The sequence below is a fragment of the Epinephelus lanceolatus genome, chromosome 12 (genome assembly GCF_041903045.1).
Source record: "Epinephelus lanceolatus isolate andai-2023 chromosome 12, ASM4190304v1, whole genome shotgun sequence".
NCBI lineage: Eukaryota > Metazoa > Chordata > Actinopteri > Perciformes > Serranidae > Epinephelus > Epinephelus lanceolatus.
Genome location: NC_135745.1, coordinates 12029137 through 12043624, shown reverse-complemented (window position 1 = coordinate 12043624; position 14488 = coordinate 12029137). Strand labels below are relative to the sequence as shown.

The 14488-nt window shown below is 39.5% G+C and overlaps 1 protein-coding gene across 8 annotated transcripts in view; it reads right to left on the bottom strand.

The window, feature by feature from the left end:
* The window catches only part of LOC117271387 (disco-interacting protein 2 homolog C), a 255882-nt gene that overhangs the window by 58905 nt on the left and 182489 nt on the right, over positions 1-14488 (bottom strand). For all 8 annotated transcript variants that reach the window (XM_078172954.1, XM_078172953.1, XM_078172957.1 and 5 more), the window contains 2 exons: positions 12236-12433; positions 1991-2082 (listed from right to left, as the gene is read on the bottom strand). In XM_078172954.1, coding sequence (XP_078029080.1) covers positions 1991-2082; positions 12236-12433 — 290 coding nt within the window. The remainder of the gene's footprint in view (positions 1-1990; positions 2083-12235; positions 12434-14488) is intronic.

The following is a 14488-nucleotide window of genomic DNA, read 5'->3' as shown; positions in this document are numbered from 1 at the left end:
TGAAAAAAATATAATAATTCCTGTATTTGGAACATGATCCCTACATATTTCATGGAACTTTTTTAGAATCCTTTCACTTTAGTTGACATAAAAATGAAAACAAAAATGCAATGCCTAAAATTCTGAAAGTCACTTCACATTCACAAACCACACTTGATCCTTCACCAGGCTCATTTCCTGAAACTGTTTTTCCACATAAAATGACTCAACCTCTAATTCATAAAAAATGACTTTTGTATAATTTCTTAGAGTAATTAAATCTCCTCCGCCCTCTAAACACTCTCTCAGTAAAACTCATTTCTGTAATTATCCTGCAAGACACATTCCTCTGTCAAAGAAAAGAAAGAAATAAGACACCGTAATTTCTCTGTGTGCAACTTGTTATAACTTCAGTAAAACTGTGAAAAACACCAGTTTGTAATTCACGCTGAGCGGGAGGGAAAAAGGAGCTGTAAAGTGATTAAAACACACACCCTTCCAGCTGAAATACATTTAAAGAAAAAAGAAAAAAAAATCACCACACACTGGCACTGTGCCAGCCTTGACTTAGTCTCCAGCTGAGCAGGAAATTGAGCTTAAAATAATAAAAAATAGATGAAAAAGGGACAAGAAGAAGGAGAACAGAGACGCTGGTGGTGTCACATGGCAGCAGACACATGTGGGACTATCACTGAACCTTCTTTTCCACTTCAGCGTGATCGTCTGTTCATGTGTGGAGGCGTGTGGGGCGCTGGTTAAAGAGGCCCCGAGTGTGACGTGATGATTATGCTGACAGGAAAGGAAGGACAGACTACACATGTGTCCATTTTTAAAACATTGAGTAATGGCCATGTGTTGGGTCGGTACCCAAAACTCTTGAGAGGTGATGTAAGTAAACTGTTTTTTTACCCGGCTGCTCTGTGATGTGTTAATACCAAAGGAAACCAAAGAGACAACACAGGAAAAAGCCTGATATTTTTGAGCCCAGCTGACTCTTGTTAAAGATTCGGTTCTCCCAAATTACCAAAATAAACTGTCTCATTCACCTCCAGTTGTTTTTTACCTAGCAGATGGTTTGGTTGTGTTTGTTTCTGATCCAATACAGTAACAAGTGGAACTGATATTGGAATTTATATTTGTGCTGCTGAAAACAGAAAAATTTACATTTGAAAATTTCAACAACATCTATGTTGTACGTAACTACTTTCTGCTGAAGTAATTTGTCCATGTGAGAACTGTTAATATCCAGGTCTGTGGATAATGCAGAGAAATCTGGGCATTTTTTTTCTGGACATTGCTGCATTCAAAGCACTGTATAAATGCAAACTACCATGCACACAGCTGATGCAGTTTGGATTTTGGTGTCTCACTCACACTCGGATATGTATACGACCTGCTCTTCCTGCTGAGTACAGCTGCTCCAACATTGTTTCAGGATGTTATCCACACCAGGTCCAGTTAAGGCTATGCGGTGTCTGATTATCTAACTATAACAATGCACAGGCCTCAAAATGAAATATGCAGTGTAAGCAGCTCTGCAAGGTCTGCCTGAGACTGACTCACCTTTTCATTGTTTCAAGGTTTTACTTAATCATTTTTTCCACAGTGGGAATATAAGACCACAATGAGCCCCTGCCATTGTTCCCCATCTTTTGCATCATGTTAGATTGCAGAAGTTCATTTTTACAAGCTCATCCATCTCTGTTCTGTGCCAGATTTCAGGGTTTTACAAGGTCAAAACTTAAGACTTGATTGTCTTTACTCTCAGGTCGTAGGTCAAGATAAATTTTTAGTTTGTCAAGTCTCACAGCAATCACGTCAAGTCAAATGTCCAACTCAAGTCCAACTCTTAACTCTGAGGCCTCAAGTTGGGAAATCACTCGAAAATTGTGTCACCGATTTTTGTTTCTTATTTTTTTCTGGTCATCTCAGTCTGGTTCTCTCTGTTGAATCCATCAGTGGCATCAGTACTTTGTTAGTTTTTGTTTGTTGTTATTTACTTTTTACTTACCCGGTCTCCAGGTCTGACGAGTGGTTCCTGTTTGGTTCCCAGTTTGTGCAATAGGTTGTAGGCCACCTTCACACTTCTGGACCACAGTTTTCCTAAAGGTAGATTACAATAATTAGAATTATAAAACTATACAAAGCATACAGGGGGGTAACAGGAAACCACAGCATTCACTGTAGAAGGTTTGAAATGGTTGATATAGTTTAGTGACACGTTTGTGAACTAGAATTACCTATATGCCTTCACAAACCAGTCAGGTTGCAGTTACAGTTTAAACACGAATGCTTCACACACATCTTAAACCCAGCAGCAAAGAAGATCTATACTATCAGCATAGTTTCAAGATGGGGTCCCAAGATTAGCGCAATTCAGTATCTGACCAAATGTCTTCCCATCTGTTCATGAGACACAAAGTTGAGTAATGGCCAGAAAAGTGTTTTTGCAGAACATTATGATGTCACAGTGAAGTTGATTTTTGATCTTTTGGATATAAAATGTCATTGTTTTATCTTTTTAGTCATCTGTGTGAAAGTTTGTGATAGTTAGCATAAGAATTCTTGAACTTTGGCCAAAAATATGTTTGTGAGGTCACAGTGACCTCTAATATAATCAATTCACCCTTGAGTCCAAGTAGACGTTTGTGCCAAATTTGAGTAAATTCCCTCAAGGCTTTCTTGAGATATTATGTTCACAAAAATGAGAGGGTCACCGTGACCTTAAACTTTGACCACCAAATTCTAGTCAGTTCATCCTTTACTCAAAGTGGACACGAGAATGAGAGAGATGCATGGTCACGGTGACCTTAACCTTTGACCCCCAAAATAAAAAAAAATTCTTCTTTGAGTCTAAGTGGATGTTTGTGCCACATTTGAAAAAACTTTGACCTTTGATTACAAAATTCATCAGTTCATCACTGAGCCTGAATGGACATTAGTGCCAAATTTGAAGAAATTCCCTCAAGGCCTCCCTGAGATATTTACCGGTACATGAGCATTTACGAGAATGGAACGGGCAGCTGGATGGATGGACGGACGGATGGACAACCTGAAAACCTAAGGCCTCCAGCAAATGCTGTCGCCGGCACAGAGGCATAAAATTCTAACAAAGAGATTAAAGTCAGGAAACATTTTGGTGTACTATGAAAAAACACATGTCTGGTGAACTTTTTCTTGCAGTTGCATGATCGAACAAAGGATGACATCATGACTCCACATGTGCAAGAAATTACTGCACTTATATGACACTCATGTTAAAGACCATTGTTTCACCTCGCGGGCATACTGGTATGGAGATGATCACACAGATTTCATAACATTCAGCAAACCAGAGCCGCTTCATGACGGTGAAGTAATTGAATCCATGTAATACTTTACACACAGAGACACAACCACAGCACATCAGAGGAAGTCATACAGGCCACATCAGTATATAATTACAGTGACGAAGACTTGTTGGTATACTGATGAATGTATTTAGATTTAGTGTCAGTGCTCATGCAGCTTCAGGCAATATGAACCATTTACCTCATTGTAAAAAAAAGAAACAACTTGAGAATTATTAAACTTCTTGGAAGGTGTATTACAACATAACTGCTGCTTTAAATATCTCGCTGTATATATTATAACGTTATCTAATCTTTCCGATCAGTTTCATTTTACCCACCAGGCGAGTTTGGCTCTGTTCATTAATGCAGTAACTCACAACAAAAGAATCAATTTCCATCCTTTGCTTTTTTCCCCTAATTCAGACTGGCAGACGCAGATAATATGCATGAGCAATCCAGCGTGAATTCCTCATTGTTTTTCACACTAAATGAGGTTTTTTCTGATGTTTGTCAGAGCTAATGAATTGAAGGAAGGGAGAGCTTTGGGATCCCACGAGGAAAATAGACAGGAGAGAAAAACAACATAAATGGCAAACAAACACAGAGAAACACTGACTCAGTCACCATAGGTGTGACTACAGTTTATAAAAAGTGTGATATAAAGGAAGGCTTTAATTGATCAATTCAGAATTAAGGGCCACAAAAAACAACCATTTGTGTCTTCCAGGAGTATAAAACAGATTTTTCCATTTAGACTTCATTAGGGATGCCAGGAGAGCTTAGAAGGCAATAACTGCTGGAAATCTGCATAGCCACTGCCTTTGTAAAGACCTGTGCATCTTTTGGGGTTACATGTTTGGGGATACATGTCATGCCTAGTCTACACAACTTTTCTGTGTCACTTAACTCTGATTTCCCATTAGCCAATAGTCTTTGGAGCTCCCCAGCAAAAGCCCAAGATGCTCCCCAGTTTTCTCGCAGGCTAAATAGCTAGTCCTGTCCAGGACATTGTCACCAAGCTATAGCCAATGAGAATGCAAGATATGGGTTGAGGACAGAGACAAGCCGCACTGCGACGATCTCAAGGTGTGTGTGTGTGTGTGTGTGTGTGTGTTAGAGAGGAAGAGACAGAGAAAGAGGAGAAGAACGTGGAAGGTGGACTAATGCACGCAATGTGTCTGATGGCAATAATTAACCTGTGATATCCGAAGGAGGAGTAGTAGAAAATCAATAATCAATCAACCTAATCAATTATCTCATGATCCCTCAGACCTAATTAGCAACCCTTTGGAGTCACGCTGACACCCAGGGTATGAACCACTGCTCTGCAGGATGCCTCTACTTGCTCCATAAAAAATGCAGGCATTTGAAGCTGATCATGTAAAAGGAGGTCATGGTTAGTAGGTCAGTTATGAGTAATAATGCCACCGATAAGTATCAGGATAGTGTTATAACAACATTAAAAAAAACTTTACTAACTGATATCCATGGATTGCAGAGAGCAGTTATTTTTTCTGTAGATGCAGAAACTTCTGCAGTGACCCTGAATCAGTTTTGGGATGAGGATGCCCACTTTAAGGGCACTTCAGCAGTAATAGTGGGCACCCTGGAGGTGACAGCCAGCCATCCTCCAGCTGAAAACATCTCCAACAATCAGAGAAGAGGATTCCTGCTGCGTTGTTGGAAAGTGTCTCTCCTGCTGAACTGCAGAGGAGCCCAAATCGTAGAGCTGCAGATGTAATCAGAGTGTTTCTGTCCAGAGCTGGGGTCAGTTTTCTGTGTTCTTCTTCTTTTTTTAGGATGACATTACTCCGCCAACCCATGAAAGGCTCATCCAGCAGCCTTTTATCCCCTGAAACCGAGGAGAGGAGCAGGAAACTGCCCAATCATCTAGTTTAATTTAATTGAAAAGGGCACTTTTGTTCTGAAATTACGTGTTTGCCGTTTCAGAGCAGCAGCTACTCTCAGAAAATGACTCCAAGAACAGAACAGAGACAAAACTAATTCATTCTGAGAAACAGTAGGTCACATACTGAGCCAATGTTTAACAAAAGGATTACATAACATCTCTGCAATGGGACACGATTTCAGACAACTATGTGTTGTTTTTTTGTCCTTTCCACACAGCTTTTTTTTGAAATCGTCTGTTTTAACCTTTCAGTTTGCCTCTGTGAGAATGATTACCACCTTAACCACTGAGGCAAACAGCTGAAGAAATTAGATTTGATGATTATCATCGTCGAAAGGTTTTTTCTTTCTTTCTTTCTTTTTTTTTTTTTAAAGATTGCAAAATTTGTACTGACTTTTGTGGTGTTTTGCATATTGTTACATACAGTATTGTATCACATTGTAATGAATGATGTCATATTGTATGATATAGAGCTGGGCAATACGTAGAAAATCAAACATCAAAACATTTTTACCAGATATCTCAATATCAATATTACACCAATACTGTAGGGTTGACTACTAGTGCATTCACAGAATATTTACACAATCAGATATTTGATTAATCATCATCAGTAATATGGATATAATGACTATGTGGGTGAAGGCAAATAATAGAACAGCTAGAACTGTAAGTTCAGAAAATTCCATCACTTTACAGTAATGCAGCCTTTATCAGGTAAAGACAACACTTATGATGTTACGATATCCAAAATCTAAGACATTATCTTGTCTCATATCCTCCTGAGACCTGTACTTTTGTTTGGTATGCATTTTCAATTTCTCCTAGCTATTTGTGATTATTTGGACCTAATAAATATAAAAAACGTAAAACTGTCAACGACAATAAAATCCCAGTGTCCTCAACTGAGACGATATTAAAGTCCCGATGTCATCAAATAGACTACATCCCAATGCCCTCAAACCAGATGATAATGAAGTCCCAAAGTCCTACAGCAAGACTACTTCCATGTCCTCAAACCAGATGATAATGAAGTCCCAAAGTCCTACAGCAAGACTACTTCCATGTCCTCAAACCAGATGATTATGAAGTCCCAAAGTCCTCAAACAAGACTACGTCCATGTCCTCAAACAATATAACAAAGTCCCAATGTCCTCAAACAAGACTACGTCCTCATACAATATGATAATAAAGTCCCAATGTCCTCAAATGAGACAACAATAAAGACCCAATGTCCTCAAACGTGATGACAATAATGTCTGAATGTCTTCAAACGAGTACTTTCTAATTAACACTGGCTGAGCTTGTTACTGTTGCTACAGTAAATTGGTCAATTTGTTGACATGTCAAACTGCGAACTTCATTAATTATCAATGAACAAGTTTCAACAATAAAATGTGATCAGGTTTTGTCCAGATTTGTGTCCAGATTGGCTGCAGACTGACTTGGCAGAGATGGCTGCAATCTTGTTTGTACATGGATTAGTGTATTGTAGTCTTACTACCACTAGATGGCACAAAAAGTGTCCACGAATGAGGACAACAGGTCTATGTTAAGCAGAATAAAGTATAAGGTCCAGTAAACCCAAATGTAATGCCTTGATATGAGGGCACAGGGACTCAAAAGGATATCACAACATCGATATAATCTCATTATATTGCCCGGCCCTATAGCATATATTGTATGGTGTCATGACATACTTCATCATGTTGTGCAGAGTGCATCATTTTTTACAGTATCATAGTATCATAAAGTACAGCCTGGTTATATTGTCTCATATCATTTGATATAGTATGGTAACATCGTATTGTGTTTTATTGCATTATATGTTATTGTATTACATGATTTTGTATTGAATCATATAGTGCTGTATCATCATTATTGTTTAATACAATAATATATTGTGCTGTATAGTTTAACGAGCGGCATGTGTTAAAGTGGTTAGTACTGTCACCTCACAGCAAGAGGGTTGGGGTTTTAAACCTGCTGGCCGGTTGGAGCCATTCTGTGTGGAGTTTGCATGTTTTCCCTGTGTCAGCGTGGGTTTTCCCTGGGATAGTCTCGCTCACCAGACCTTTCTCAAGAAAAGAAAGGTCTGGCTGGGCCGACTCTCAAGATTGGAGAAAAAAACGCCCCGGCTGCTTGTATTTCTTTCAACCAATCACAATCGTTCTGGGTGGTGCCACAGCAACGGTGCGCTTGCAGAAATATTGCCGGGGGGAAACAGGTTTTGGTGTAACCTGCCCACAAAAATATCGCCTACAGGACGCGAACCATGGCAGAAGAATGGCTACATCCCCGCAAGATCAAACACCGCAAAAGTTAGTAAAGGACGTGCTGAAAACGGTTGAAAACTGCTACACAACCGGAGGTGGTAGGGCGGGTGGCTCGTTCCGCCCAATGAGAGGCTTATCTATGCAGTGAATTTCCGCCCACTCAGACTATCCCCGGGATAATTGTTGCCTCTAAATTCCTCTAAATAGGTGTGAATGTGAGCATAAATGGTTGTCTGTCTCTATGTATCATGTATCTCTATGTAATAATCTGGCGACCTGTCCAGGGTGTTACCCGCCCCTCACCCGGTGTCAGCTGGGATCGGCTCCAGCCACCCATGACCATGAAAAGCATAAGTGGTTAAAGATAATAGATGGAATGTACGGTTAAATATCATACTGTGCAGTATCGTCACATTAAACTGGGCAGTGTTTTATCGCCTCACAATTTATCATATGATAACTTCTCATATTGTACCGTACAGAACAATATCCTACAGTACTGCACTGTATCACATCATATTGTATCAGACGTGCCTTAGGGATGGAGGAGTCACCAACACATTTTTCAAAGTTCAGGAAAGTGAAAACGGCGTTAATTTGTGTACTGAAATCAACAGCATGCTTTTGATCAAGTTACGTTTTTCGGCACTAGACAGACCAGTAAAGAGATGGTCAAGAAGCTGTAGCTGAAGTATAGTACTGTAAATCTTTCCTAAAATGATGTAACTGTAGTTTTTACAGTAAAGCCAATCCTAGAAAGGCTACAGGAGGGGGCAGTGCAAAAAGTGGTGATGAAATTCTTGCTCATTTTAAAACAGAATTCACAGTTTACAGAAAACACTCCAAACGAAAGCAGATGTACACACACATAATAAACAAAGAGAACACAACACACAGAGCTTTAAAAGTTTATGTGTCCTCCTCATGCTGAACGGAAATCCAAACCTCTTTCTCGATGAGGTGATTTCCTGCCAAATAACATCAGCCATGTTGTTTATACAGAATCAAAGCTCCCTGAGACTCTCTGGGCTTGTTCAAAACTTGTTTTAAACAAGTATAGAAATGTTTCTCTCCTGCAAATTATGTGAGGTTATCTGCAGTGCAGCCTGGTGAGGGTTGAGTTTAAGGACAGCGGGAGAATTCGGTATCATGAATTCTCTCTGTTCTCGGGGGTGGGGGGGGAGTGGGGGTGGCGTAGGACGACCCGACAGGAAGAAACAAAGCAAGTTTGTCCTTGTCGGCCGACATCAAAGGGAACGACACCACAGGAATGAAAGATAAAGGGAGATAGAGATTGAGATTTAGATTCAGCACCGCACACCGCACACACACACACACACACACACACACGCACCAACACTGTCTCACCATGTTGTTGTCTCTCTGGTGGCAGACTCCTGAGTGCTGGCTGAAGACATTTCACAGTCTGGTGAGCACACATCGCCTCATCATCAGCTGCAGGCTCACTCCTCTCCAATCAGTTTGTTCAGTCACTCACACACACACACACACAAACTGTACGCCTATTTGAAGAAAGTTGATAGGGATAAAGCTGAGTCTGGGTTAATGATTGTGTATGTGGGAGTGTTTTGAGAGTGAATGCCATCAACTTCAACAGAGGTGGAAACTACTTTACAAGTACTGTACTTCGAATATAACTTTTCTAACTTAAGATCATTTCCACTTTTCCTCCACTATGTTTCAGAAGGAAATATTGTACTTTTTACTACATTAATTTAACAGCTGGGGATACCAGGGCCTGTTTCAACAATTGTGCAACATGCCGGCTACATTACAGCTGATTTTCAATGTTTCAGTAATGAAAACTCCAGCCATGCAGGACTCACAGTTTAATCATCGTTTGTGATCTGCATGTAAACAGTGTTTGTAAATAGTTATTGTGCAATGCACTGCTGGTTCCTCAGATTTCACCATAACTGCAGATAAGATGATAATTTCCACTCTGTCTTCCATTTCCTTTTTTACTCTATATTCCTCTTATTTTCTTCTTTTTGTTTTTCTTTCTTATTTTTTTTGTTTCCCTTCCTCACTTCCTTTCCTATTCTGCTATTCCCGTCCTTCCTAGTTTCCTTTTTACCTTTTACTCCTTCTGTTTTCCTTGTACTACCTTTTCATTTCCGTCTTTACTTTTTTCTTTTCTTACTCTTATCCTTCCATTTTTCTTTCCAATTTTCTTAAACTTCTCATCCTCTTCAACTGACTTAAAGACCTGAAAATCCTCTGGAGATAGAACTGGAGATAGAGCAAATCAAAACTCTACTACATAATAAAATAGAGATAAAAACACCACAGCCAGCTCCAGCTGGTTGATGGAAACTGTCAAATATATCTGAAAGCTGTGGGAACAGTCAGCAAGTGGACTTCTGATTTGAGACGACAGCCAAGAATAAACTTCCACGCTCAGTTCTACTCTCCTTCACAGTGAATAATTTATACTTTTGAAAATAAACTTTTACTTTGATGTATTTTTCGCTGTCATTCAGGGACATACTGTAGTTTTAGGTAAAAGATGTGAGCAGTTCTTTAAACTTTAAACCTGGAACGGTGAGTCTGAGTTCATGTGCGTTAATGTGTTCGCTGCTGTGTGATGTATATATGTGTGTTTGTGTGTCCTCTTGGTGCCACTTCATTCTCTCCGCTGTGCAGCGGGGAGGTCTGACTCTAAATTCATGAGGACCTGAGAGAAGCGGCTCTGTTCACTGCGGCTAAATCTCTTTACACCCTCCGGACCTGAAGCCATTTTCTCTGCTGTCGATTGGGGAGATGAATAACTCGGATCTGTAGCCTTCAGCGGCTGAACAAAAGAGTTTGTTCCAATTTGAATGTAGACTTAAACAGTGGCACTGAAGCGAAGGTTAGGACGTGATGTGATTCAGCTGAAGTGAATGTGTTCAGGGAGCTGGGACGGTGGTAGTGCTGCAGGCGAGATGGTGGATCTGTGTTTTGCATCATTTTTTGTAACACTTTTTACCCACTGTGTGTTTGTCTTCTCACTTTTGGCTGCTAAAGACTTGTTTTCCTTTACATTTACTGTTTTCTCTGAAAGATCAAACACTAAAGGTGGATTTTGTACGCCTGTGTAAAGCAGTCGTTACGTGTGGCATAGGAATTTATACTTAAGTGTCAGATCACACCTGTTGATAGCACCACCACAAGAATAGAGAGGTGTATCTTTAATGGCACCAGAAACTTGTAGTACATGTTTTCACAGGTTCACTTGTTTCCTATTAGCCAAGATCTGCCACCAGAGGCTGAGTCAGGAAGGGTTCAAATTATATCCAGTCTAATCAGATCAGGTCTAAGGTCTCAGGCATGTGCCAATGTCTAACCCAAGTGGACTTTTGATTACCTTCGAAGTTCAGGACAAATGACAGGTATTTATTTTTCCCTTATGTAATTCAGCTGTGTTAACTGCATTTTGGATCAGGCTTAATTATCTGCTCATCTGTTTCAGATCTTATCTGACTATCCTCGGACCCCATCATGAGTTTTTGAAAAATTCATGAATGCACACTTTGTTCAGGTAGGTTTTCTATGTGCCATTTTGGATCGGGTTCACACTTTTACTTACAGTTCTTATGGTCTCCATAGCCATGACAGACCTGCATGTCAGCTCTCATGTAGCCTCTGATGTAGCCATGAAGGCTTTGTTGAATGGCTCCTTATGCAGAGGTCTTAGTTTAGTTTCAGTTCATCCAAGTAAAAAAAGAGTGGTGGCTATCAAATGTTAGTATCTGTGCCAAACACTGCATTTCTGGATACAAACTAAAGGTCTGGAATTAGTCCAGAGATTGAACAAACTGCTCCAAGCACCCATCTCGCAGCCAAGACTTTCTACAAATACAAGTAAATAGCTAAACAATAAAATAAGGAATGAAATCCACCAGTTCTGTCAGCACCAGAGTTTGACCTACAAAGACTGTCCTGTAAGTCACTCAGAATATATTCCTAAAAATGTTCAATAAAATAAAATATTCTGAAAATGGGCCTTTGGGATAAAAAAAAAACTTTCCGTCTCTCTGTAGCAGAGCAGCTTTCTTGAAAGTGTCTTTTTCACACTTTGCTAATGTGCTTAGCGTTCTGTCTGGGTGCCATTAGTGGAATTATGCTCACACAGCGGGTGTTAAACATTGTTTGGTGCTTCAGTTAATCAGCTTGGGAGAGCCACCATATGTGCGGAAAAAAACAGTAAGCAACTCGTAGAAAAACCTACTGTATTCATATACAACAAAAATAATTTTTAGTATTCATCATCATTACGTTATGACATTAAATTAAGAGCTTGACTATGATGACTGATTTGGGGACTTATGGGCTGTCAGATATGTTTTCATGTGAAGGAACTTTTATTTCATGATGTATATAGGTCACCTGCAACAAAAACTATTGAAGCAGTCATTGGCTGTTAAATGTTGGTCAAAGATTACAATGAGAAGTCTTAGATTTACATGTTTGATCCATAATATTTGTTATTGTAGACTAACTGAAAACAACCCCAAATCATTTAACAAACAGAAATCCAGGAAAAACTCACTGAAGACAAGATGCCGTTTTTCAGCACTCTCTCTCACACACACAGTTGGCATCATTTTCTGATGACATAGTTCCTGATTTCAATCAAATTTTACACAATTTCATTGTCTAATTTTATTGTACCACCCAGAGTTTTCCCCGTGTGTTTCCCGACCCAATCTGAATAAAAGCGAGGCTCTGCTTACCGTACGTGAGCACGTAGAGCGGCTTGCCGTTGGTGTCCATGGTGGTGAGACAAGGGGCCTTTGGAGAGATGGTGCCCCACCTCTGCAGAGCCGCCTCCAGAGACGGGGGCCAGTTTGTTACCACGCCCAGCTGCTCGCCCCGTGCAGCCACCATCTGAGCCCCCTCGGCCTTGGGCTGGTTGGGGTCTGGTTGCTGGACTGGAGGAAGGGAACAGAGGCGAAGAGTAGGAGTTTCAGATTTGTTGACAATTTCAATAATTAATGCCAAACAACCTCCAGGAGCAAGTAAATTCCATTTCCTCCCAACTTGATGCTCCTGACATGATATTTACATGTACAAATACACATCTATAACTGAGATACCAGACACCACACTATAATACACAATGATGAAATAATATAGGTAACACGTTTACTGTGGTATACTTATGTCTTCCTAATAATGAGTTTGCTTCTTCGTATGTGATGTAAGAGAGTGGGCATGAAAACTAATGCAGCATGTCCTATTATTGCTGTATCACAGAGACCGATTATTGGAAGGAATCAAGCTTTTAATTAAGCAAAATACCAGGTTGATATCATTTCTGTGGCACGCTGAACAAAGCTCGGTCTTTCCAACGTTTACTATTCATGCTTAAATTATGAATTAACTTCTGGCTCTGCAGCAATCGATGCTGGAAACAAAAAGAAATATTCATCAGTTGGTCTCTGTCTGTGTCACAGCAGACATTAGGGAATGAAGCGTCAACAAGCTTGGTGCGAGTTGATACAATGAGATTTTTTAAAATCAGATTTTTACTGGCTTCATTTTGCTGTTGATACCACTACCAGAAGCAGCAGCATGGCACATTATCATCAGTCTCTCCCAGCACTTTAGAACTGTGAGGCATTAAATGGCCATTCCACTGTTTTTTGTGTTTACGCCCATTTCACAGCATCACAAGTGACTTAAAAATGAACAAACAAATTTTGTTTCTTGTTCCTGGCAACCTCTATTACCTCTTTTCCACCAAAATTAGAGCATGTACGCAGATTTTTTAAACATGGTCAAACACACTAAAAATATTTGACATTACAGAAAGGCCAGAAAACAGGTTAGTAAAGAGTAGAAAGCAGCACAGAGGCCGGTGAAAACTTCACAGTCATTATTTCTTTTTATATATCCCTTACTTATTCAGTCTCTCTTTCAAATATGGTTCAGACTGAATTTGGAATGGTGTTTGAGCGCTGCTTGGGCGGAGACGGGTGGTATTTTGTAGTGGCGTGTCATTGCATCTCGCTGGTAAAGGGGCTAAAAATAGCGTGTTCAGCTGGTGTTGTGTTTTAAATAATGCCGATCAGAGCCGGAGCAGATAAATACCCGTGATTAAAACCATTCCCATTCCACTGAAAAGCCAGATGTTTTTTTGGGATGTTTTTTAGCTGTGTAAAAGGGGCTTTTGAGTTTACTCATTAACCTGGTTAAGTTCTTGAATACATCCCAGTGACCATCAAGACTCATTTTTGTCAAGTGGCATTTTTGTTGTGTAGTCCAGACATTTGAAATCAATCTGCAGTGAAACTGATTTACCACTGAAAACACTGTGAAACACAAAATCAGTGGGGAACTAGCATTAATTGTGATGGATTACATAACTCAAACAGGTTTAATGAGTGTGCTTGTGGAAGTCATACTTACAAAAAAGAATGAAAAGTATCTTTTAAGAAAACCTACAATTGCATAGCATTCAAAAAGTCCGTAAAATGTTAAGTATACATAATATACTATATGACTATATAATATACTATGTAATCCAAGAGCAAAACCTGTAAATACTCTGATCTCTTCAGTCTACAAGTAAATACTGTACTTTTTACTCCACTACACTTTTACAGATTTACAGATTTAGATTATTAATATAAACCATGACTCAACTCAAAAATTATGACTTATTATGACAGGTTAAACTACCCAGTAGTATATCACGTAGTTCAAATGAGTTCCACCTTTACCAGCTCCAACATTAAAGTGATGTACACATGTATCGATAATTAGAATCCAATAATACAATAAATATTATTGTGGAATGTCTAATACATAATAAGCACTTTTACTTTTAGTTCCTCAAGTATATTTTGATGCTAATACTTCTGTACGTTTACATAACCACATGACCTTTACTTGTAACAGAGTGTTTCTACACTGTGGTTCTGCTACCTTTACGTAAGTACAAGATTTTCCTCCATTGCCTACAGCCTTACAATCAGTACTCA